This window comes from Dermacentor andersoni, chromosome 8 (genome assembly GCF_023375885.2).
Source record: "Dermacentor andersoni chromosome 8, qqDerAnde1_hic_scaffold, whole genome shotgun sequence".
NCBI classification, from domain to species: Eukaryota; Metazoa; Arthropoda; class Arachnida; order Ixodida; family Ixodidae; genus Dermacentor; species Dermacentor andersoni.
Window position 1 is genome coordinate 152367684 of NC_092821.1, and position 25388 is coordinate 152393071.

Sequence of the window (25388 nt, forward strand, 5' to 3'; positions counted from 1 at the left end):
CTTTGCATTGCAGTGGGCGTAACCAGGCTGATGATGATGATGACAACAGCAAGCTCTTCCGCCAGTATCAGTGTTTTCCTTTTCGTGATCCGCAGCTGTGCCCGGCGCAGGTGCGGCCCCTCCCGCGCTGTCGTCCGCGGCGGGCTCCGCGCGCAGTCGGTCCGCACAGGCTCTTCAGCAGCGGGCGGCGTCCCAGGCGGGCGCCGCTGCGATGCCGCCACCGAGCCCTGTGGCGACCGGCCGCGGCCACTGCGACGGCTCCGTCGGCCCGCCGACGGGGGGCGGCTCTGCGGAGGGCAGCCCGCCTCCGCCTCGCCGGCCACGACTCCACCCCGCACCGGTGCCGACATCACCACCTCGACCCCAACTGGGTCATCCAACGACGAGATGCGAATCGGGGCAAGTCCTGCAAAACGATGGAACGCGGCATATGCAATGTACCTGGTGCGCCGGGTACTTCCGTATATTACAGCGACTCGCTAATAACGGCAGGAACCCGCCGTGACAACCTAGTGGCTATGGCAGTGTACCACTGAGCTCGAGGTCGCGGGTTTGACCTCGACCGCGGCGGCCTGGTTTCGGGGAGGCGAAATGCAAAAAAAAAAAAAGAAGCTCGTATACTTAGCTTTAGATGCACGTTAAAGAACCCCAGATGTTCAGAATTAATCCGCAGCTCCTCGCTACGACGTGCCTCATAATCATATCGCAGTTTTGGCACATAAAACCACATAATTCAATTTTGATTAAAGAAGCGCAGCGATATTTCGGGCGACATTGGGTATGTTCGTTCCAAGCGTTTCGTGCTATTTTTCTGCTATTTTTTAAGTCTATTGAATAAAACCATCTCCAGATTAAGCTTTAGCTTGGAGGATCCTATCTAAATGCGTGGGAAAGAAGAAATAGTTTTTCTCGGCAACGCAAGGTAAAATCTAGGGACTCTTGGAAGCGGATTTTTGATCTAGGTCATCAATTTAATAAAAATTATTGACCACCGCAAAAATTTTCAGAGAACGAAACTACGAAGTTGACAATTTTCTCATCAATGGAAACCGATGTCACAATTCTGTGAATTGCATATATTACATCTAAAGCTTACAACATTTATGTATTATACATGACATTTAAATACATCACAAATATGTGAGAACCTTTGCAATACTCTTGTAAACATTGTAACGAATCCACAGTAAGCTGTAAATTAATGTACCAAATTGGTCCCCTCTAGATGCTCTGGCGGATGTTGTTTACAGGACTGCTATATCTGTTCTTCGTGCAGAGTTACTAATTTGTCAATTTCGCGCTCCTAACTTTTCAAACCTGCAGACGTACGGTAATTCCTGTAAAACAATTGAGACCCTAAATCAATGTTCCTCTTTCAAGAGTCGCTACAGTTTAACTTTCGCTCTCAAGTGCAACAAATTTGATTAAAATCGGCCTAGGGTTTATCTAAGAAAAGCATTTCTGCTTATTACATGTGTTTGAATGGGCGGCATCGGAGTTGGGCCCGAGCTAAAGCTTGCTCTTCACTCTCAATTATTGACTTATTTCGGCTTCGATGACGGCTCTTGTCAGATAGTTTGTGTCGGTGTTGGGCAATGCTCCCGCAGTTGCAGCCTTTAACGATTTCTTTTTTTTACATTGTGTGGCAACATGTTCCTGTAGCTCTGAACGACGACGCCGCCTATACATAGCAGCGTAGCAGGTTTATAAGCATCGATGGCCACATTGAGGGTCAAGTGGCCGCCGATGTTCACAGCAAGCCACTCTTGTGTCGCACAGGCCCTGTGAGAGCAAGACAATCCAGAACACAGAGAAATGATTGACATCATGCGAAGAAAGCGTGGCTGTTGATTTTGCCAGCGATGGTCGCCTTTCAAGGTTCTCAATCATCGTGGCTTCCACTTTGTCTCGGATGAAAATTGGCCATACACTGTTCTCATCGCGCGCGCGCGCGCACACACACACACAAACACACACACAATGGGGCGGGGGGGGGGGGATTTGGAGACATTTAAGGTGCTCATCTCCAAGTTCTGCATGTATGGCACCTATAGAAGGTGGCAACCTAATAAAAGATATTATATGTAGGCTGTCGAATTCCAACGCAATATGCATTAATGCGCCAGTTAATGATGTTCGTTCATTTCCGTTACTTCCTGCGCTTTTTACCAGTCTAGAACGTCTTCTCCGTACAGTCTTCTTTTTTTTTACTAATTAAAACGTCTTCACCGTCTTGGCAAATTTTGTGGGCGATCCTGACATCAGCGCTCAACCAAATACGCTAATTAAGCTTTCAATAACGACCTTTTACATTCCATTTAGTATGTCACTTACATTAGCAGAGCAAAGTTGCTAAGCTGTGAGCGCCGCGGAGTCCATCTGCTGGCTCGGCTCTCTTTCACAGGGGAAAAGCGGCTCCGCTGCGGTTTTGTGGGCGGGGCTTGTTTGTAATTCTTAGTTTGTCACCGACTATAGGATATTGTACGGCTTAAGCCATCTACGGTGTTACATGAAGACTGCTAGCCTATTTATTCCAAAGTGTCTGGTAAGAACAAAGTTAAGCACCTATAGACCGACATATTGAGAATATTAATGATTAAGCAGTGCCCGGTCGTGTAACATAGAGTAAACAGCCTTGTATACGAGTTAGCTTACGCCGCATATTCTGGCCACCACATTGCACCTGACTGCGAAGAACGTAGCACAAAATGGCTTCCGAGGTGGGGCGACGCGCACTATACCGCGCTGCCCGGTCTCGCGGGAAATACACCAAGTGAGGAACTTTCCCTACGTGTCTTCAAATAGTGCGGGAATGGTTCTTGCGGCGCGATGTATCGTACACCTTCGCGACGTGACGGAAACAGCACACCGGACGTCGGCACTCCTTTTGGATTATCTCTATACTTTTACCGAGGGCCGAGGATGTCCTCCCACCGGCGGTCGCGACAGAGTTCGTTTTGAAGCGGCAAAAATGTGTTCTGCGAAAATGAGCAAGGGGGAGGACGTTTCATGACGGGGATGGTTGTCTTGTGCCATTACTCACGAGGTCAACGAAACCTTCTCTTTAAGTTTATTTATTGCATGCGAAGGCTTCTTTGCACTGCAAGATGAGCTTGTTGTAGAAGCCAAATAACACTATTGCTTCAAAGTTAGCGTGAAAATAATGCCACAAGGACGGCGGCTGGTTACGTAGCTGACGCTACGTCATGTGCAACGTGCATGATTTGTCTTGTAACATATCCATCCTTGCGCAGTTTTAGTATTAGTTTTACCGCCTATGGGTTACCGTGGATGCCAGTACCGACAATGATAGACATGTGACGCTTTGTCCAACTACAATGCATTAAAACGTTGCTTTGCGTGTGGCCTCGATCGTCAAAGGAAAATCGTAAGAAGGACTATGTACAATGCATTAAAACGTTGCTTTGCGTGTGTTCTTGATCGTCGAAGGAAAATCGTAAAAGGACTATGTTAACCATTATCTCTGTACCGACCGCCTTACGTCAGCAGTTTGGTGTGTAACATTACTACGTTTGCGGTCAAGGTAAAGCTCTATTAGCTCAGCGGATTGGCGAAACTTGCATAAATGTGTCGCAGGAGATGGAACGGTCCCTTCCTTCGCACTTTCATCGGCGACCCGCACACGAAAAGCTTGGCCGGCCGATCCAGTTGGTCGCCAACCACTTCAGCATCGAGATCCCCGACGGCAACGTGGTTCACTACGACGTGGAGATCCACTGCGGCACCTCAGCGGGGGCCAAGGTGCCCGAGCAGGGGTATCGCTGCCTCAGCACCAAGGTCAACCGCCTAGTAATCGAGCTGCTCGTCGGGAAGTACCGACACGGCCTCTCCAACTGCATCCCGGCTTTCGACGACCGCAAGAACCTGTACACGCGACGCCAGCTCAACTTCTGCGAGCGGACCTTCTCCGTTGCACTAAACGAGGACCAGAGGATGCAGAAGTTCCTCGTCAAGGTCCAGCACGCGGCCGCTGTCAAGTTGGGCGCCCTGCACGCCGTCTACCAGAATCGCGTCAATAGCGCACCCCAGGAGGTGCTGCAGCTGGCGATCGACGTCGTCGTGCGCCACGGGCCGTCGATGGAGCCGACGCCCGTCGGGCTCTCCTTGGGGGCACCGCCGCCGCACGAGCCGAACGGCGGCGACTACGACGCGAGCGTGTGGCCGGCCTGGTCGAAGCCCGTGCTGAATGCGGATGTGTCGGCGACCGCCTTCTACGAGTCTCTTCCGCTGATGCGCAAGATCTTCGGCGATAGCCGGCTCGAGATGGCGCCCGCCGACTTCAAGACGCTTCGCGACTTCCACCACGCGCGGCTCAACAAGCGGCTGCGCGTGAAGGTCACGCACCTGCCCTGCCCGCGCAAGTACACGGTTGTGCGCGTCACCAAGGAGTCGGCCAAGGAGATCTTCTTCGGCGAGGAGGGGAAGAGAACTTCCGTGGCCGAGTACTTCGAGAAACGCGACAGCCGCCTCGCGTACCCGCACTTTCCCTGCGTGCAGAGCGGAAGCCTCGTGCACCCGGTCTACATTCTGCTCGAGGTGCGCGAGCTCGTCGAGCACTGCCGCAAGAAGCTCGACGAGAACCACGCCGCCGAGATGATCGAGCGCACGGCCAAGCAGCCTGCCAAGCGCTTCCAGGTATTTTTGTTTTCCACATCGCAACATTCCGCGAATGAAAGACATAATGAGGGGGGGAAATACAGAAATCAGTCCTAACATATCCGAGAATTAATTGTCAAGAACTATGTTCGGAACGAAGACTTTGCGTAATATTTAAAAATTGCCGCTTTGAAATAAAAGGACGGTTGTTTTGGAGACATGCCGTCAGTGGTGGTGACCATCAGATGACGGGTGATACGTTATAATTAGTCGCTAATTAACAAAATATCATAAATTTACTTTCATGCTTTTAGTTTCAGCGGGCTCATCGTAGTTGGGAAATTGAAACGAGCTCTCTGTACAAGCCATCATCAACTTTTGGATCTAGAAAAATGCGATTACCCGCTGAATTGTGGCACGACGAAATTCGTCGCGTTAGCCAGCGGCGGGCAGCCAGTGCGTTGGCTGCCCGCTGCTGGGTGACGTGAGCAGAACGTTGCCTCTGCGGCTTTGCGCTCGCTTTAGCCTCCCAGTTTCTGTTTAGCGCGCTGAATTCGTCGTGCCCCGATTCCGCGTGTAATCGCATCTTTCTAGATCCAAAAGTTGATAATGGCTTGTAGGGACAGCTTGTTTCAATTTCCCAATTACATTGAGCCCGCTGAAACTAAAAGCATAAAGGTCAATTTACGATATTTTGTTAACTAGCGACTAATTACCACGTGTCACCCGTCACCTCACGGTCGTCACCACTGACTGCATGTCTGCGAAGTAACCGCCCTTTTATTTCAAAGCGGCTATATTTAAGTATTCCTTAGTCAATTTGTAGAAGCGACCTGCATACCTATCGCATTAGTATGCAGTTTGAGACATCTGAAATTCCCAATTTGTGCAAACTAAACACAAATAAGCTGAAGGCTGTTTGTATGCCTCTTAAGAAAGTAAGAACTCTCTATTCAAAGGCCAGACTGTTAGCTGCATGAGAGCGAAGCTGTTGGCCGTACCCGTCACTGTTACCATCGCCGAGTGCAAGTTCGCCCGGATACGTTTTTTCTTTCCTGCCTCATCGTAGTTTTGTTTTGACTCGCAGGAAATCCGCCAGTCCGTGCGCGATCTGGTGAACAGCACCAAGAATTACCTGCGCGAATTCGACATCAAGATCAGCACCGATCCAACGCAGCTCAAGGGTCGAGTGCTCGAGCCTCCCTCGCTGGTGCTCGAGAACGACTCCCCCAGCGAGCCGCGCGAGGGCACGTGGGATCTTCGTGGCCAGCACTTCTACAAGCCAGCCACCATGGACCGCTGGACGTTGGTCAGCCTGAGCCGGTTCGCGCAGCGCGACCACCTCGACAACTTCAAGGTGCTTATGCGCATCGGCCTGGAACTGGGCATGCGCATCGACCAGCCGCTCGAGATCTCTGCGCCCGACCACAACCGGCGATCCATTCGCTCCATCCTCGGCGAGCAGCAGCACAAGCGCAGCAAGCTCCGGATGGTCGTCGTCGTGATCGCCAAGACGACAAGCTGCGCCGAGATCAAGCAGGTTGCCGAGACCGAGCTCGGGCTGTGCACTCAGTGCTTGCTGGACAACAGCGTAGTCAAGAAGCGCAACGCGGCGCTCGTGCAGAACCTGTGCCCGAAGGTCAACGCCAGGATGGGCGGCACCAACAACAGCCTGCTGGCGCAAGAGAAGCCCACGCTGTTCCAGAAGCCCGTGGTCACCATCGGCGCCGACGTGTCTCACCCGTCGCCCGGCGACAAGATCCGGCCCTCGATCGCCGCCTGCGTCGGCAGACTCGACTCGATACCGTCCAAGTTCCACGCCGCCGTCCGCATCCAGATGGAGCATGCCGATGCCAAGGCGCGAGTCGAGATCATCAAGGATCTCAAGGAGATGATGAAGGATATGCTCAAGGCCTTCTTCGGCGCCACGAAGCACAAGCCAGAGCGCATCATCTTCTACCGCGACGGCGTCAGCGAGGGACAGTTCCTCGAAGTTCGAAACCGCGAGGTAAGAGCGTCCAACATGGTGGGTCGACGTGTCTTTCAAAAGGACTAAAACGCCGTATAGACACGAAAAGATGCACAAGGTTTCCTTGCTAGTCGAGGGCCAATGAGCGGTTTCCATAGTTCCACACTAAAGGCTGAAATTGTGGTACGGAGACCAGAAACCGCCTCGCCCCGGCACTCGCGCTTTCCGAGTTGGCGAATGCACTTCGATTTATGCGAACTTCGACGCTCAACACAGCGCGTCTCCGCACGATGACTACATTTCCTGCCGATCGAACCAAGTGCAAGTTTATCATTGTGGACGATAGTGACATATCGTGAAAGAGCGTATGTTTGGGCATGTATAGGTGAACCATAGTAATCTTCTTTTTTGCGCACATAACGGACACAGGACAACTTAGTTTCTATCAGTTCCGTGTCCTTCCTTCTGCGCACATAAAAGACACAGGACTGCGTCGTTTCTATCAGTCCTGTGTCCTTTTTCTGCACTAGAAAATTACTATGACACGTCGGTTGCTTCGATTCATTGTTAACCGATTTTTAAAAAAATAAGTGTGGCAGCCTTTTGCAACTTTGCAGCAGCACAATCGAATATCCAGCGATCGACACTCTCTGCGCCTCTTGCAAAAATACTTGAGGGAAATGCATGGGGACTCGGCCAGCATGGGAATGATTTGTGACTTCCGATTTGATCACATTCAACACAATATTGCGTTCAAAATGGAACACTTTGCCGTGATTATGCATGTGCAAAAAAAATGCGATTGCTTGTAACTGTATGCAGTGAAGGCAGATAAAGCCACAGGAACTCGTCTCGAGTCACAGAAATTAGTCTGATCCGCTTGCTATACTAAATCATTCCTACAGTATAGCTGAACGATCGCAGGGCCGGAGTTCAGTATATTTTAGATAGTTGCACTGTTGTTCCGCCATGCACACTGACGGGGACAAGATGGACACTGACTGGGAACGAAAAGACACGCTGACACGAAGAAGCGCCCTTGTTCGCGTCAGTTTGTGTCTTCGTTCCCAGTCAGTGTTGACCTTGTCCCCGTCAGTGTGCATGGCGGAACAACAGTGAACGTGCACCAACTAGCGGTATGTTCGTCGATCTGGTAAAAGGAACGTGGCTTCACCTCTCCCGCCGCACAAAAAAATGGCGACCTCGAACGGCGTGCATACCGGCGCAGGTGAGCGCCATCCGGCTGGCGCGCAAGGAGCTGTCGCCCAACGAGTCGTACGAACCGGCGCGCGCCTTCGTCGTGGTGCGCCACCGCTTCGTGCCGACCACGGTCGCGCATCCGCCGGACTTGTTCCTCGACAGCCACTCCGTCGTCCAGGTAATCAATGACTACGCCCTACACGATGGCCTTTGCGAGGAGTACTCCCGGTGCACGTCGCGCGAAGCGCTCTACCAGGGGGTTCATTATTTTACTCGTGGGCAAATTTTGAAGTCGCCCGACGAGAGTGGTTTAACGTTTAACTTGCGCTAAACGTTTTACTTGAGGCGTTTCTGATAACTGCGCAAAAAAACGTCTAAAGTTATGAACCAACTAGCCCGCCAGAAGGTCCTACTAAAGTTTTACTTGAGAACGCCATTGTAGTGCATATAAAACACTCGTAAAACAGAACGGGCGAGTGACCTTGGACACTCAGTTTGCGGTACTTAACTGCCGCTTTTGCGAAGCTCTTTGCCTGGGGGCCGTGATGTAGCCGGGGCGAAGAATACAGACATTAACAAGCGCCACTGCATGTCAACTCTAGGTTATGAGGAGCGCGAACAATGCGTACTCGAAGAGCGGGCCTTATGGAAAGAAAGCGCTAAAAAGGGTGCTACGTGACGCAGTGTCGAATCGAAGATTAGACTTTCAAAAGCAATTCAACGGCATACATACGTATTTTATTTGTTTGGAGTACCCTCGGGGTATGAATACATAAGAGGGGCGAGGCATGCATAGCCAAATAGAACAGAAAAAGCATAAAATGAATTAAGTTGCACCTCTCAAATAAGAAGCGCACACAAAAATAACTATTTATACAGTATTTTTATAGTAGGCTTATTTGTTATGGAGGCGGCTAGGTAATTCCACTCCCTCGGGGCTGTGGGCACAAATGAGTGTGAGCCTGCACTCGTTGAAAAATACGGTATGCTAGCCTTATGCGGACGATCAAGCCAATGTGAACGAAATGGTGCTGGAAGTAATAACAAGGACCTAAGTGCCGTGTTGTGGAAATACACTCTGTGAAAAAGACAAATGTGTGACTGCTTTCTGCGGATGGCTACAGAGAAAGGGAAGAGTAGCTTTCATTTCTATGACGCTAGTATTTGGCTAAGACGAAACGAGCGGAATTATTTTGTACTACTTCAGTAGCCGGTATTATAGCGTATAGTTAAGTGGGTCATATACAGGCGAGGCGTATTCTAGCTGGGGCCGAACATAGGTAGCATAAAGTAACAATTTTAGTGACAGTGGGTCAAGGTAGAAATTACTTTTCAAGTAACCTAAGGTTTGGTTCGCTTTCGCTATTACGAAAAAAGGTGAGGCGTGCAGACAGGACACAAAAGAAGTGGACAACACGAACGCCGCTTATCAAGTGAAGGGAGCACAGGGGCGCAAAGAAGAAAGAAGACACAAAACTCATCTGCGCAAGCTCTGTAATGGTATCAAGCAGGATTGTGCAGAGAAATAGGGGAACACGGAAAAGGGCTCAGAGTACTAGAAATGAAGTTTAGAACGACAGAAAGCCGATCTAGTTGGTAAGGATTCATTATGCAAAAAAAAAAAGGTTTTTGCATAATGAATCCTTACCAACTAGCTCAGCTTTCTGTCGTTCTACGCTATTACGAGATCGACATGTTGCTTCCAGGACAAATCACCACATATTTAAACACCAAGGTAGCAATAGATGCGGTTTGCGGGGAGTTATTTTTAGGGAAATAGGACGGAGAGACATCACGCCTAGTTGCGCGCATGCATTCATCACTATTTATTGCCACGTGCGGCACCACTGAATTAGGTTATCTAGATCAATCTGAAGAAATAGCACGTTCCACTCGTCAGTTATTTTCCGGTAAACAACACAATCGCCATCGAACAAACTCGGTAATTAATGTTGTTAGGCAAGTCGTTAATAAACAACTGAGAAATAAGAGAGCCAAGGACTGTGAAGTACGCCAGAACCGAGTGGTGAGGCGTGGGAGGAGAGAGTTGACTGTAACATACTGGACACGGCAGGTAAAAATTTCACAGATCCAATCAAGTACTTGCGGGTCAACATTTAATGCACTTAGGTTATTTAACAGCAAAGAGTGATTAACATTATCGAAAGTCTTGGAAAAATGTAAATACAATCCACAATAAAGACAGATTTGCAAATGACTTGCATGTGTACATTGAAAGATATAAGTTGAGTTTCCATGATAAAAACTTGCGGAAGCCATGATGTGACATAGAGAACAAAAATTCACCGACGATTACGATACTCCCTAATGCGAAATTTGAGCGCAGCTCTATACGCGTTTTCGTTTCGCGATATATTGACTGGCTCGGACAATCTATCTCGTGCGGCACGTTGCAGACGGAGAGAAGTGTGGCGCGACTGGGGCCTCGCTAATCGGGAGATCGCGAGAGACAGCACAGAGGTGGCGCGTGGGTGCGATTCACAGCAGCCGCGGCAACCAGACCTCTGTTAATGCAACGCTTTGTTTTCATATATAATATCGTTGGACGCGTTCGCCGCATGCCATTGGTGAACAGACGATGCGTCTACTCTGGCGCCATCTTGTAGCCATCGTCGCCGCAGAGCGGCGCTACGCTTTTCTCCTCACGTGTTTGCCATACCCTCCTTCTTCACTTAATTTCACTGTAGCCTCCTCCTCCGCTTTGCTCCTCGTGCTGTCTTCGCTTTTCATGCCTCGCTGCGCTCCGCGTTCGCTCTTTCACCATTCGTTCAGCTCGTTTGCTCGGCTACGCCGACGACGCCGAGGCACGCCGACGCTCAACGCAGGAACGGGCGCTTAAAAGCTGCGCTCCAACACTGCTACCTTCTATAAAATTGACAACATGTGTAAAACATGCTCAAAAATTTTACATGGAACTGACGTAAGTGAAATAGGTTTAAAGCTTGACGGCTTACTTACTGTCCAGGTCTTAAAATTCGCACGAATTTACTTATTTTTCAGTCTTCGGTGAGTAACCTGATCCCTATGATACTCTAGAATAATTGAGCAGCACTCCATTGTGCTTTTAGGAACTTCGTGTTGATCAGACCTACCCATCAAGTGGAACTTGACTTTAGTTTGTCGATCAGTGTTGCGCTTTCAGCCAAATCAAAAACTACTCGATGCATGGGAAATTCTGGAAGGGTATGTGATAAGGGGTTGCAGATGAAAAGCATCACTGAAAGCAGAGGCGCAGAGAAGTGTCGGCACCGGATCACTAGGTGGATAAAAATTGATTTTTACCGTATTCCAAAAGCTTAGTTTTTACATGTTTGCAAGTGTATAAAAATGAAAATTTGCTACGTTACAAAGCGGAATTAAGAAACGTTGAAGCGACTGTTTTGCAGGTAACAATCAATGAGAAACTTTCTGTGATCTTTACTTAAAAATAAACTCTTCTTTTTGTTAGGAAGTTGGTTTATGTACCTGTTGTGCCAAGATGTATAGTTATTTGAGAATATTCTTCGAATAGGTGAACATTTCTGAATTAGGTTAGAAATTGTCGTCTTTAACATATTCCAGTTGCTTTCTACATTCATCACCATATTTGCTAACCATATCACACCATAAAATATATAATACACCTCAAGACGATGAGCAAAACGAGAACAAGGTGAAAGCAGGAGCCTGCTTTCACCTTGTTCTCATTTTGTTCATCATCTTGAATTTCCATCTCCCGCCTTCTCCGTGTTTTCCATAAAACGCCTTCAAGTGTTTCAGCGCAAACTCGCCCAACGCGATCTGCTATGGTACGAAAGTTTACGGAGGTCCAATGCCCATTTTAGAATTTATGAGAGTCAAACAATTTTTTTGTGTCGCGGTTAATTAAGTGCTATACAACTGCTAATCGTATGCTACGCGTATTGCAGGACAGATATTACGTCCCTGTTTAAAAACCGCGCAGACCCCCACCACGCGACCGCGGTTTACACTGTGTCCGCGATCAGTTCCGACCCTTCATCACGCAGTCTCAGGGATGAGCGCACTTTACTATCGCACTATCTGCAGGATCGGTCCACTTGGCATGAAGCCGACAGAGCAGATGCGCCAGATAAATCCCGGGAAACAAGACATACCCAAATTCGCTTTAGTGAAGGAATTATGTGCTTGATGGCGTGCATTCGTAGCACTGAGCATATTTAGGCGCCGTTTGTTGATCCGCTGCGCAATTTTCTGGGGAAAAGAGCTCTGTAGAACAGATATGTAGCGGTATAGTGCACGGGGGAGCAACGTACACGCGTTACGAGTGTGCGAGGCAGCGGCGCCTGCACGCAGCCTCGGTGGTCCGCCGAGTCCCCTTGAAATGCCTCGCGCGATGTTCGCAGGGTACCAGCCGCCCGACGAACTACTACATCGTCTGGGACGACTCTAACTTCACGGCGGACGAGCTGCAGAAGCTGAGCTGCTACCTCCGCCACACGTACGCCCGGTGCGCTCGCAGTGTCAGCATCCCTGCACCCGTGTGCTGCGCGCACCTGGCCGCGTTACGGGCCAAGAACCACGTCCCGAGCGAGTCGGACGTATCCGGCTCCAGTAGCGACTCTTCCGGCGGCAGCGGGGACAACGTTGCCACCAGCCAGTACGTCGAGGCCGCCCGGGTGCTGGACGCGCTCCAGACCTCGATGTACCTTGTCTGAGCTGCCGCCCTGTAATCTGTGAGTTGGTCTGTGGGACGCAAACAATGTTTTCTTGAATCATTCGTAGTACAACCGTTGCTTACAACGTATTCATTCAAGTGCTCTCAACTGTGGTAATTCTAGACCGAGAACAACGCAGATAATTTTGCCACATCATCGTGCTCTTTGAAAGGGCAGAATGCCGGTTGCCTATGCCCCTAGCACTAGCAATTCTGTCTACTTTAGCGCACATTTCCTAAAAACAACGAAGGAATTTACGCGAACGGCGCCCACTTCATGCTGATTAGCGTTCACGCTAGTGACAGGCATTTATTTTTTCATTGAACACATAGGTTTAAGTTTTATTAGCCAACATTTAATTAACGTAATCAAGATATCGCAATGATTCGCTGTTCAGTGGAATAAACTGAGGCAGTCGAATCACATATGGTCGCAATTAAGGTTACGTGCCATTCAACGCGTGTGATGTTCTTTTGTTGCAGGTTTTCCCAGGGGAAATTCTCTCCTGGTTTCTGTTCGCAAGGTTGCGGACGTAAAACGTCGTTGTTTCTTCTTTTTTGCATTTTTTTCTATAGCAGTAAGGTAAGATGCAATAAAGTTTTCCCAAAAGCAAAACACGCCGTCGTGCAAAGCGATCATTTTCGCGTCTGTTCGGGCTCGCTGGCTGCTAGGGCGCAAGTGTGTCGATAGCTGAACCCTGAATGTTTTGCGGAGCAAAGACAATACAAGAAAACTGCTAGGTTTCAATGATACGTGCATGCGCTACACGACTGAACAGTAACGTTAATGCGTGATCACATCCATCTTACCTGTGCACCGACTATCACAGTCTACAATTTGACTCCCGCCTGAACACCTCGCAACATGTGCTTCATGCCGAGAGAACACTAATGGCAGAGAAAAATTGTGCAGATCGAACGCACACATGCTGGAATCTATATGAAGCGACACTTTCATGAAACGGATGTTCTACAAAACTAAATGCGATGCGTGCAGTTGACTTTACTGTCATTCTATGCAACGTGTAACCTCATGCAATGTTAATGTTTCATCATTCAATCGAATACGAACAGCAAGTATCGAATGAAATGTCGAACACTAAAACGCATGCGCATATATTTACAGCAGGAATATTTATTTCGGTGTAATTAGGTATCATGCTTGTACTGGACAGTGAAGAACAAATCGCAAACAATTGTGATCAGTACGTCTTATAGACCGCTAATTGTCACTAAGAGAACCGCACGATGAGCTCAACATGTTTACTCTATAGCTTGCAAACAAGCTTTTCAAGAATGCATGGCTGCTATGTGACTAGCTTTCCAAAAAATTGTGGCAGAACCCACCTCATGATGACTATCGACGGTATTCCGTTAGCATTGAATCAATATTCGTTATTCTAATCACTCGTTATTGGAATAAATAATATGGCGAGAGAACGCATTATCATCGTTTGAACGAGTTATGTATGAGGCGTGTGTGTGAAGTGATTTTAGGAAAGGAAACGGAAGAGATGAGTGCAGCGCCGTAACTGTCTCTCACAGGAGGACACCTCAACAGCACTGCACGGGGAAGGGGGAATGGGAAGAAAAAAATGAAGGAGAGAAAGACAGGTCGAACGTGGCAAGGGGGGAAAAAATGAGTGCGGGGCTCAGAGCCGCGCTCTCAAGTGCGTCGCATTTGTGGGAGATACGAGGTTCTCCTCCGTACTCTTGGGACAAAGGAACGACAACACAGTAGTGCAAACAATCACAAGGGCATTTATTGCACCTTTCATAGATCAATGCCAGCTAGCCGAGTTGCTATCCCCAAAACATGCCGATGGGCGCGCGACAAATCTAGAAGTCCGACTTACCGCGACCGCATTGCGAGCGAATATGTTCGCTCCATGCTGGATCCCAACGCCTGGTCGTTCGCGTGTTCGGTCACGCCAACGGTCGTGCGTTCGAAGGCGGCCACGCGAGGCGGTCTCGCAGAAGCATGGTCGCAGCGCGCGCGGAACGTCCGGCGCTGTTCACCGACCCGCCGGGAAAAAGAGACAGCGCCTTGTCCCTCGGCGCCCTAGTAACCCCGCCGCGACGGTCGCGCCATCTCTCGCACCGCGCCTGTACCACTCCGAGCGCCGCGGGCGCCAGGCCACGCGAGCCGTGCGGGAAAACAGCATATCAGGGGATGCGTGAGAGTCGCGCATCCCCACATCCCCCCAACCTTAAATCACTACATATTCCGGCGAAACATTTCACACAGTCTAACATCAACCCGTGCTTCGCGAACAAGGTGCTACATGCAACAGTGGCCGCGCCGGGGAAATGTCCACACGCTGTCCGTAACATGCGAGCCGACTGTCCTTGGGGTACACCGCTGGCGTCCGCCGGTCACCGCAGCAGCTTTGCGACTCGACGGCACGATCCCAGGCCAGGACTCTGGAGACGACGACGCAGTAGTCGGTACGAGCAAGCGTCGCTCGCGCCGACGCGCCCAGCTGGCAAGAGCCGCCGTAGCTGTCGGTGACCGCTGGCTCCTTTGTCCGCCGCCGAGGGTTGTGAGCTGGATGCAGGAGGCCGCCGAAGTCTCTGCGCCGAACTGGCCACAGCATCACCATCGCCCGGGGTGCCTCGATCGTAGTCCGGGGCAGCCGCGCAGACGATGTGCAGGTGACAGCCAGCCAGGGGTGACTCCAATCACGCTGCGTACACTCAAAACACTCGGCAAACACTAAAGTAGTGCAAGGGAGAGGAATTCTGCATGCGCATCGCCCACGTGGTACGATGTTCAACTCGGCTAGCAAAAGATCGGGCAGCTACTCAGATGCTAAGTTCACGTGAACGAAGCTCGCTTTCTTGAGTCGAACGATTAATTTCAATTCGTGCAAGGCTAAACTAGAATGAGGGAAGCAACTTGCAACACCTCAACGCCACGGTCCACCAGGTTGTGTCCCTCCACGTGCGACAGGCAGCTTCGTAAAGCCTTAGGCCTAAAGCGTCGCTACCCTGACAACAACCGGCATCCAAAAACAACACTCAATATGAGCGCAAAACAGGCAGCCGCGAGGAGACGTTAGCTCAGTTAGGTGGTCCTACTCCGCTCGGTGCACACAGCATCCGAGTTGACGGCGCCCACCGTCCCAGACGGTGTCGGAGCGCCCGGTGCCAGGCCGCAATACCAGTCAGCCCGTCGTGGCACCCGTGGCCCGCGGCCACCCGGCTCCCAGAGCCGCGACTTCATCCGAGTCAAAGAGATAGAAGAAGCTATTTACATAAGAAATTCAGACCACCCACGAGGCTTCTGTACTCACTCGCTTCAGGCTTGCCACTGCTCCGCGGGCGCTCAGCCTCGCTCTCCCAGGATGCAGACCACGTGGCTCTCGTACTGACGAATTTCATTAAAAAAAACACTTGCGAAAAGGCTTAGCATGTTGATAAGTTCAAACACACTACAGCCACCGTCGCCTCTCTCAAGAAAGCACGCCGCCGACGCTAGCGATCAAAATCCACGCTAGGCCTACGCTTCGGTTCAAACAAAGGTCTTGAACGAAGCAACACTTAAAATTATCGTCCGATGCCCCAAGAGCCCCACGTTGGGCGCCAGATGTGGGAGATACGAGGTTCTCCTCCATACTCTTGGGACAAAGGAACGACAACACAGTAGTGCAAACAATCACAAGGGCATTTATTGCACCTTTCATAGATCAATGCCAGCTAGCCGAGTTGCTATCCCCAAAACATGCCGATGGGCGCGCGACAAATCTAGAAGTCCGACTTACCGCGACCGCATTGCGAGCGAATATGTTTGCTCCATGCTGGATCCCAACGCCTGGTCGTTCGCGTGTTCGGTCACGCCAACGGTCGTGCGTTCGAAGGCGGCCACGCGAGGCGGTCTCGCAGAAGCATGGTCGCAGCGCGCGCGGAACGTCCGGCGCTGTTCGCCGACCCGCCGGGAAAAAGAGACAGCGCCTTGTCCCTCGGCGCCCGAGTAACCCCGCCGCGACGGTCGCGCCATCTCTCGCACCGCGCCTGTACCACTCCGAGTGCCGCGGGCGCCAGGCCACGCGAGCCGTGCGGGAAAACAGCATATCAGGGGATGCGTGAGAGTCGCGCATCCCCACACATTACAGTAGTCTAGCAGTGCCGAAAGAGCGTGCTTCACGATGGACGAGTGGGCTGCAGGGAATAGCAGCGCAGTCGCCGTATCGTAAGTCAATCCCAGTCGCCGATAGACTGTACACAAGTCCGTGCGCTCCACATCGAAGGCAGGGCAGCGAAGTAGCAAGTGGTCGAGCGTCTCCAAATCGGCGCAGTTGCTGCACGCGGGGTCGTTAATTCCCTGCAGCCTGTGCGTTCTAGCAGCCGTCCTGTAGCAGCCGACGCGCAGGCGTGTACTTCAGCGGGGACTCCTAATCTATGCTTTCCTAACAACACTCGACGCCACCAAATTGAGTCGCTGCGAAGCATGCGCATGGCCTCCGAAATGCATGGCGCGCTGTTCGTGCGAACGTTGAACGCGTCATGTGGCAACCGTGCTCCTATCTCGCGTTTCTGGACACGCTCAGACATATAGTGGCACTTCCGAGAAAAGGCACTGCCACCGGCATTGCTACCTTGCGAAAAATTGTTTTCGTGGCCTACCAGTTGACCTGTATTTTTTCCTATTCCTCGAAACTCGACTCGATAGCCGTTTCGAGCTTTCAACGCGCACACCGTTGCAGCAAAGTGTCAGTCGCGCGGGTGTCGAAATCACACCCATGTACAAACATCGTTGCTTCGCAGGCCGCAGAAACCTATGGCTGTTTAATGCTCGTCGCATCGTCAGACGCCCAGCCTGTCGGTCAGCGCAGCCACACGAAGGCAGCTAAAGTAAACAATACCCGCCCCGGTGGCTTAGCGGCTATGGTGTTGCGCTGCTAAGAACAAGGTCGCGAGATAGATTACCGGCCGCGGTGGCTGAATTTCGGTGGGGGCGAAATGCAAAAACGCGCATGTCCTGAGCATTGTGGGCAGGCTAAAGATCCACTGGTGGTCAAAATTAATCCGGAGTCCCCCCTCCCCCCCTATGGCGTGCCTCATAATGAAATTGTAGTTTGGGCACGTAAAACCCCAGAATTCGGTTGTAGTAAACAATTATCCGGGGTGGAGTCTTATAACGGACCGGAAAGTGAACGGTTCACTTGGCCTTATGTGATTGGTAAGAAATGTGCTTGCGTCACCGGCTGTCAGAGACAGCAGGGCGACAACACACAAAAAAAAAAATCCACCCACGATTACGATGCTCACTAATGCGAAATTAGAGCGGCGCTTTATATACGTGTTTTCATTTCGCGATATATATAATGACTGGCGCGGACAATCTGTCTCGTGCGGAACGTTGCAAACGGAACAAAGTACGGCGCGACTGCCTCGGTAATCGGGAGATCGCGAGAGGCAGCGCTTGGGTGACGCGTATAGGGGCGATTCACAGCAGCCGCCGCAGGCAGACCTACGCTCATTCAGCGCTTTGTTTCCATATACGGTATCGGTGGTGTCATCGGTGAACAGACGACGCGTGCTACTCTGGAGCCATCTCGTAGCCTTCGTCGCCGCATAGCCCGTCTTGCGCGATGCTACGCTTTTTTTTTTCTTTGAGAGGGCGCTGCGAGCGCGCAAAGGGAGTAGTCGCATGCATATAGTTTCATACAATATTTGTATGAAACTCTATATGTAGTCACATGTTCGCAATGCTCCGTCATTTTTTCCCCCTAATTTCTTGAAATCGCTTTCGGTACTCGGCTCTTCGACTGGCCAAGATACTTCACCCTGCCGGAAGCGTTCTTGGATGACTTTTCAACAATGTTTGACCTCCAGCTCCACACTGACAGGCACCGAAAGGCAAGCGTAGCCGCCGTTTCGGCGGCGGTGGCGATCGTGGAAACGAACGGCGAACAGAGTCCCGCCGGCTCCCCGCACCTTCCAGTTCAGGTGCCCCTCTCGCTGTCGTCTGCTCCCGAGCCATTTTCTTCCACCCTACCACCGCCTGCTGAGCCGCATCCATGCCGCCATCAGCAATTTCTCCTCAACCGAAACATCAGCTGCGACTCCATGGAACCAACCATTCCGCGCATCCTGGACCAGTCTCCCAACTCGGCAACCCAGCCAACTCAAGTGAGAATGGATACTACGCAGACGAACATCCGGTCGGTGCCCACATCTAATGCTCCCGAACTCACGGCGGCAAAGGTGGTGATGGACATAACGGCCTCACCACTAACAAGCGCCCAATCATCGCTACAACCAACAGCCTTCGCATCAACGGACACACACGGCACAGTGGTCATTCTATTTCGTTCTCCCAACCCATTCTATGTACTCAACCCCAGCAACAACCACATAAGCGGCAGCTATTCTGCCCCGACAATCACGCCACACTTCCAAGCAGTGTGAAGCTCCCGAGCAGCAGAAGCTGACAAGCGTACATGGAAGCAGCAGCGAAAACGCACCAAAATTCAAGCATCGAGTTTGAATACTCCCCCGCCACTTGTTACTCGCACACGCCAAAAAGTCCTGCTCCTACCTGCCGAGCGTTTCGCCGTGTCGGAAATACCTCACGGAGCGCTACAGGATGGTGTCATGGCCATCGGAGGCACTCAAACCCAAGATTATTGCATCCGCATTCAGACCGAGGCGAATCTCATAGCCATTGACACACGGAACCCCTACCTCATACCCCGTTTTCTCGGGCTAACAACCATTCAAGACGGAGTTCGAACTTTCGTATTCCGTCCGTACGAAGTAACGACACCAAACCATGCGAGGGGCATATTTCATGGTTTCGACGTTAAAGACGATGACCACACGCTCCTCGCACAAGTTGCTTGTCGGACTCGCATGCCGGTCGCCGCACGTCCGCTCGACAACCAAGGCCGGAACGTGCTCCCGCGTTTCGTCACTTACTGCATACATCACAATTAAGCATATTACCCCTTATCGCCCTAAGGCGACGGTCTGCACCCGTTGCCACCTGCTCGGACACACCCACAACGTGTGTCCGTCAGAGACACCGTGCTGCTCCACATGAGGCCGTCCCCCTCGCCGTGTTGAAATAGAAGGTTGCCATGAGCCTCCTATATGCAGATATTGTCAAGGCCCGCACATTGGCACGGATAACTCTTGCCCTTTAAAGGAACAGCTCACGAAATAGCGTCGCTCCCAGATAAAGGTACGCATCGCTCGGTACCGCCAGACGTCCCCACCAACCCGCCCCACTGTTCTCAAAGCACCCACTCATAATAACAATGAAATAACTAACACATCTCCACCAGGAGATCACAGCTCCCAGTCTCCATCTCCATTTAGCCGCCATACCACCGACTAGGCGGAGTGGCCAAGACCCATCACCCAAACCTTGACGAGGCAGCAGCCTCGACGCCAACAGGCACCAATATATCTCAGCCAGCTCATTCTCACCATAAAGTGGCTAATAAAGAAACTCACCAAACTTGCGTGCACAGACGCCTGCAGTCTCTGCGCCCGGTGCATCAACGCCATGTGTCCCGCAACCAAACAGATGGCCCCTATGCTCGAGCCCTACCGAGCGGCCCTGGCATCGCTTGAGGAAAGGATAAACCGTCGCCTACAAGACGAACTCATTCGCCTAACCGCCCAGTTCACTCAAACAGCGGAAAATGTTTTCGCCAGGATGATGAGCACGATTTCTCCCCTCCTAAACGTCGCGGCACAATATGACTTCAAAACCTAAGAGAATTCCTTATCAAAGGAACTGTCGTGATATCCGCAACAAAAAAGCCGAATTCTCTGTTTGTATTGCTCAAGACCCAGTCCCGAATATTGTATTGCTGCAAGAAGCTAACTTCTCGCCCCTCACGCTGAGGGGTTACTGAGTCTTCAACCAGCCTTCTATGCCACCCCGCTACGCTCGTCAAAGAACTCTGCCTCCCCCCGGTCTTTCTCACGTTCTGGTGAAAGGCTCAATACCAGCAACGCAAGTATCAACGTCTCATCTAAACACAGTGACTCGCGAAATCTCAACAGTGATTTAGCAGCTTGGCTCCCAGCCACTGTCTGTGTCATCGGTGTACTGGAAACCTGCTCCCGGTGACACGGACGCGTCATGGCTTGCCCAAATTCCAAATCTCACTCACCATCTCTGTGTAATTGGAGGTGACTTCAATGCCCCACATCACGCGTGGAGCTATGGACACGATGGTGCCCGCGGTTCATAGAGTTTACAAGCTGCAGAACGAGTTCACCTGTCATTGCTCAATTCGCCAGACAGGCCCATCCGTTATCCTCTACGTGCAGCTCAATCAGCTACCATACCGGACCTTACGTGGCTCTCTCAGAAACTGTCCGGTACCTGGAATGCCCTTGCAGACGCCAGCGGCAGCGACCATTTCCATCTCCGAATACAACTCACGTCCCTGAGCCGCGGAAAGGCCTGCTCACCTGTTCCCTTTATTAAGCGGGACGCATTCAGAGCTGCACTCAGAGATCTCTCCCCGGAACGGCATTGTTTCACCGCTTGCAAGAAGCTAGACGAACCGCAACACATACTCTGCAGATTACCGACTCCACGCCAGTCCCCGACCTACATCTCCTCAACCTTTGGGTGGCCAGGCAAGAAGCCCAAGATATCTATCTTGCCCGCGGCAAAACCGTTCCCGACAGAATTCACCTTAATCGCGCAACTGCCGACTTAACCGAATACGCCAACCAACTGGCTCGCGAAAATTGGCAGCGGCATGGCGAATTGTTTGACAGCCACAAAGGAGCCGGTTGTATTTGGCGCACCTTCAGAGGACTATACCAACGCACCCACATTCCCACAGCAGAAGACCTATCTCTTTCCCTCCGAATTACTGCACAAGAAGTGGAAGACATCGCCGAAACCTCTTTCTTCCCGGTGAACCTCCCACCCTCACACTATCCTTCAAATATTAATAAGAACCCAAGCCCACCTAAGATGGGGGATGGTATCAACTCACCTTTCACAAAGGCGGAACTTGGTGCTGCACTGCTTTCCACTAAGACGTCCAGCGCACCAGGTTCGGACGGCATTACATTCGTTATGCTCCGCAACCTTCCGCAACGTTCCCGGTAATACCCTAAGGAACTTCCTGCTCTTTTTAATCAGGTTTGGGACAATGAGAAGCTGCCCAATTCTTGGCAGCTATCAACGGTCATCCCCATTCCCAAGCCCGGAAGATCGCCCTCTGTTCTGAGCAACCTTCGGCGTATATCATTGACTTCCAAGGCCAGAAAACTTATGTAAATAATGGCACTGCGTCGCCTTGAATGGCACGTCGAAAGCAACAGCGTCCTCCATGCCTGCCAAACTGGCTTCCGCCATCGGCACACCAATGCAAGACAGTTTGGCATTACTCGCACAGGACCTTATACACACGCGCCATCGCTTGGAAGTGAAGCTTTTGGTTACGGTTGACATACGCAAGGCGTATGTCGACCACGCAAGGCAACGGTGTCTGGAAGTGCGGCTGCGGCGGCGCCCACAAGAAGCGAGCGTAAGTAGCGCATTAGGTTAAATTAACGGTACGGGCGTAATTAGGGCCAATATAGTCAATATAATCACACTGCACTATACTACTGTAAAGGGTGCACCACTGTGATACAGGCATGTTAAGGTAAAGCCATCGTAAGACACGCTACTGGGGACTGGGGCGAGTTCGCTTGAATTAAATAAGGCTCGCGCAAAGCAATGGTGTCTGGAAGTGCAGCTGCGGCGGCGCCCACAAGAAGCGAGCGTTAGTAGCGCATTAGGCAAAATTAACGGTACGGACGTAATTAGGGCCAATATAAATATAATCACATTGCACTATACCACTGTAAAGGGTGCACCACTGTAGATATAGGCATGTTAAGGTAAAGCCATCGTACGTCGCGCTACCGGGGACTGGGACGAGTTCGCTTGGACTAAATAAGGCTCGCGCAAGGCAATGGTGTCTGGAAGTGCGGCTTCGGCGGCGCCCGCAATAAGCGAGCGTTAGTAGCGCATTAGGTAAAATTAACGGTACGGGCGTAATTAGGGCCAATATAATCAATATAATCACACTGCACTATACTACTGTAAAGGGTGCACCACTGTAGATATAGGCATGTTAAGGTAAAGCCATCGTACGACACGCTACTGGGGACTGGGGCGAGTTCGCTTGGACTAAATAAGGCTCGCGCAAGGCAATGGTGTCTGGAAGTGCGGCTGCGGCGGCGCCCACAAGAAGCGAGTGTTAGTAGCGCATTAGGTTAAATTAACGGTACGGGCGTAATTAGGGCCAATATAGTCAATATAATCACACTGCACTATACTACTGTAAAGGGTGCACCACTGTAGATATAGGCATGTTAAGGTAAAGCCATCGTACGACACGCTACTGGGGACTGGGGCGAGTTCGCTTGGACTAAATAAGGCTCGCGCAAGGCAATGGTGTCTGGAAGTGCGGCTGCGGCGGCGCCCACAAGAAGCGAGTGTTAGTAGCGCATTAGGTTAAATTAACGGTACGGGCGTAATTAGGGCCAATATAGTCAATATAATCACACTGCACTATACTACTGTAAAGGGTCCACCACTGTAGATATAGGCATGTTAAGGTAAAGCCATCGTACGTCGCGCTACCGGGGACTGGGGCGAGTTCGCTTGGACTAAATAAGGCTCGCGCAAGGCAATGGTGTCTGGAAGTGCGGCCGGCGGCGCCCACAAGAAGCGAGAGTTAGTAGCGCATTAGGCAAAATTAACGGTACGGGCGTAATTAGGGCCAATATAGTCGATATAATCACACTGCGCTATACCCCTGTAAAGGGTCCACCACTGTAGATATAGGCAAGTTAAGGTAAAGCCATCGTACGACACGCTACTGGGGACTGCGGCGAGTTCCCTTGGACTAAATAAGGCTCGCGTAAGGCAATGGTGTCTGGAAGTGCGGCTGTGGCGGCGCCAACAAGAAGCGAGCGTTAGTAGCGCATTAGGTAAAATTAACGGTACGGGCGTAATTAGGGCCAATATAGTCGATATAATCACACTGCGCTATACCCCTGTAAAGGGTCCACCACTGTAGATATAGGCAAGTTAAGGTAAAGCCATCGTACGACACGCTACTGGGGACTGCGGCGAGTTCGCTTGGACTAAATAAGGCTCGCGCAAGGCAATGGTGTCTGGAAGTGCGGCTGCGGCGGCGCCCACAAGAAGCGAGAGTTAGTAGCGCATTAGGCAAAATTAACGGTACGGGCGTAATTAGGGCCAATATAGTCGATATAATCACACTGCGCTATACCCCTGTAAAGGGTCCACCACTGTAGATATAGGCAAGTTAAGGTAAAGCCATCGTACGACACGCTACTGGGGACTGGGACGAGTTCGCTTGGACTAAATAAGGCTCGCGCAAGGCAATGGTGTCTGGAAGTGCGGCTGCGGCGGCGCCCACAAGAAGCGAGCGTTAGTAGCGCATTAGGCAAAATTAACGGTACGGGCGTAATTAGGGCCAATATAAATATAATCACACTGCACTATACCGCTGTAAAGGGTCCACCACTGTAGATATAGGCATGTTAAGGTAAAGCCATCGTACGACACGCTACTGGGGACTGGGACGAGTTCGCTTGGACTAAATAAGGCTCGCGCAAGGCAATGGTGTCTGGAAGTGCGGCTGCGGCAGCGCCCACCAGAAGCGAGAGTTAGTAGCACATTAGGTAAATTTAACGGTACGGGCGTAATTAGGGCCAATATAGTCAATATAATCACACTGCACTATACCACTGTAAAAGGTGCACCACTGTAGATATAGGCATGTTAAGGTAAAGCCATCGTACGTCACGCTACCGGGGACTGGGGCGAGTTCGCTTGGACTAAATAAGGCTCGCGCAAGGCAATGGTGTCTGGAAGTGCGGCTGCGGCGGCGCCCACAAGAAGCGAGCGTTAGTAGTGCATTAGGTAAAAGTAACGGTACGGGCGTAATTAGGGCCAATATACATATAGTCACAATGCGATATACCGCTGTAAAGGGTCCACCACTGTAGATATGGGCATGTTAAGGTAAAGCCATCGTACGTCACGCTACCGGGGACTGGGACGAGTTCGCTTGGACTAAATAAGGCTCGCGCAAGGCAATGGTGTCTGGAAGTGCGGCTGCGGCGGCGCCCACAAGAAGCGAGCGTTAGTAGTGCATTAGGTAAAAGTAACGGTACGGGCGTAATTAGGGCCAATATACATATAGTCACAATGCGATATACCGCTGTAAAGGGTCCACCACTGTAGATATGGGCATGTTAAGGTAAAGCCATCGTACGTCACGCTACCGGGGACTGGGACGAGTTCGCTTGGACTAAATAAGGCTCGCGCAAGGCAATGGTGTCTGGAAGTGCGGCTGCGGCGGCGCCCACAAGAAGCGAGCGTTAGCAGCGCATTAGGTAAAATTAACGGTACGGGCGTAATTAGGGCCAATATACATATAATCACACTGCGCTATACCCCTGTAAAGGGTCCACCACTGTAGATATAGGCATGTTAAGGTAAAGCCATCGTACGACACGCTACTGGGGACTGGGGCGAGTTCGCTTGGACTAAATAAGGCTCGCGCAAGGCAATGGTGTCTGGAAGTGCGGCTGCGGCGGCGCCCACAAGAAGCGAGCGTTAGTAGCGCATTAGGTAAAATTAACGGTACGGGCGTAATTAGGGCCAATATAGTCTATATAATCACACTGCGCTATACCCCTGTAAAGGGTGCACCACTGTAGATATAGGCATGTTAAAGTAAAGCCATCGTACGACACGCTACCGGGGACTGGGACGAGTTCGCTTGGACTAAATAAGGCTCGCGCAAGGCAGTGGTGTCTGGAAGTGCGGCTGCGGCGGCGCCCACCAGAAGCGAGCGTTAGTAGCGCATTAGGTAAAATTAACGGCACGGGCGT

General features: G+C 51.1%; 1 protein-coding gene across 8 annotated transcripts in view; it reads left to right on the forward strand.

The window, feature by feature from the left end:
• LOC126525490 (protein argonaute-2-like) overlaps window positions 1–25388 on the forward strand; it is a 93496-nt gene that overhangs the window by 18728 nt on the left and 49380 nt on the right. For 5 of the 8 annotated variants that reach the window (XR_011896187.1, XR_008611173.2, XM_055067695.2 and 2 more), the window contains exons 2-6: window positions 96–399; window positions 3598–4656; window positions 5705–6625; window positions 7815–7964; window positions 12172–12501. Coding sequence is in view for 6 of the 8 variants with exons in the window: in XM_055067695.2 (XP_054923670.1) it covers window positions 96–399; window positions 3598–4656; window positions 5705–6625; window positions 7815–7964; window positions 12172–12483 (2746 nt within the window). In the remaining 2 variants the exon portion in view is untranslated. Of the gene's footprint in view, window positions 1–95; window positions 400–3597; window positions 4657–5704; window positions 6626–7814; window positions 7965–12171; window positions 12502–12965; window positions 13099–25388 lie in introns of those variants that run through there. The other 3 variants (XM_055067693.2, XM_055067696.2, XM_055067697.2) reach the window with 3 other exon arrangements.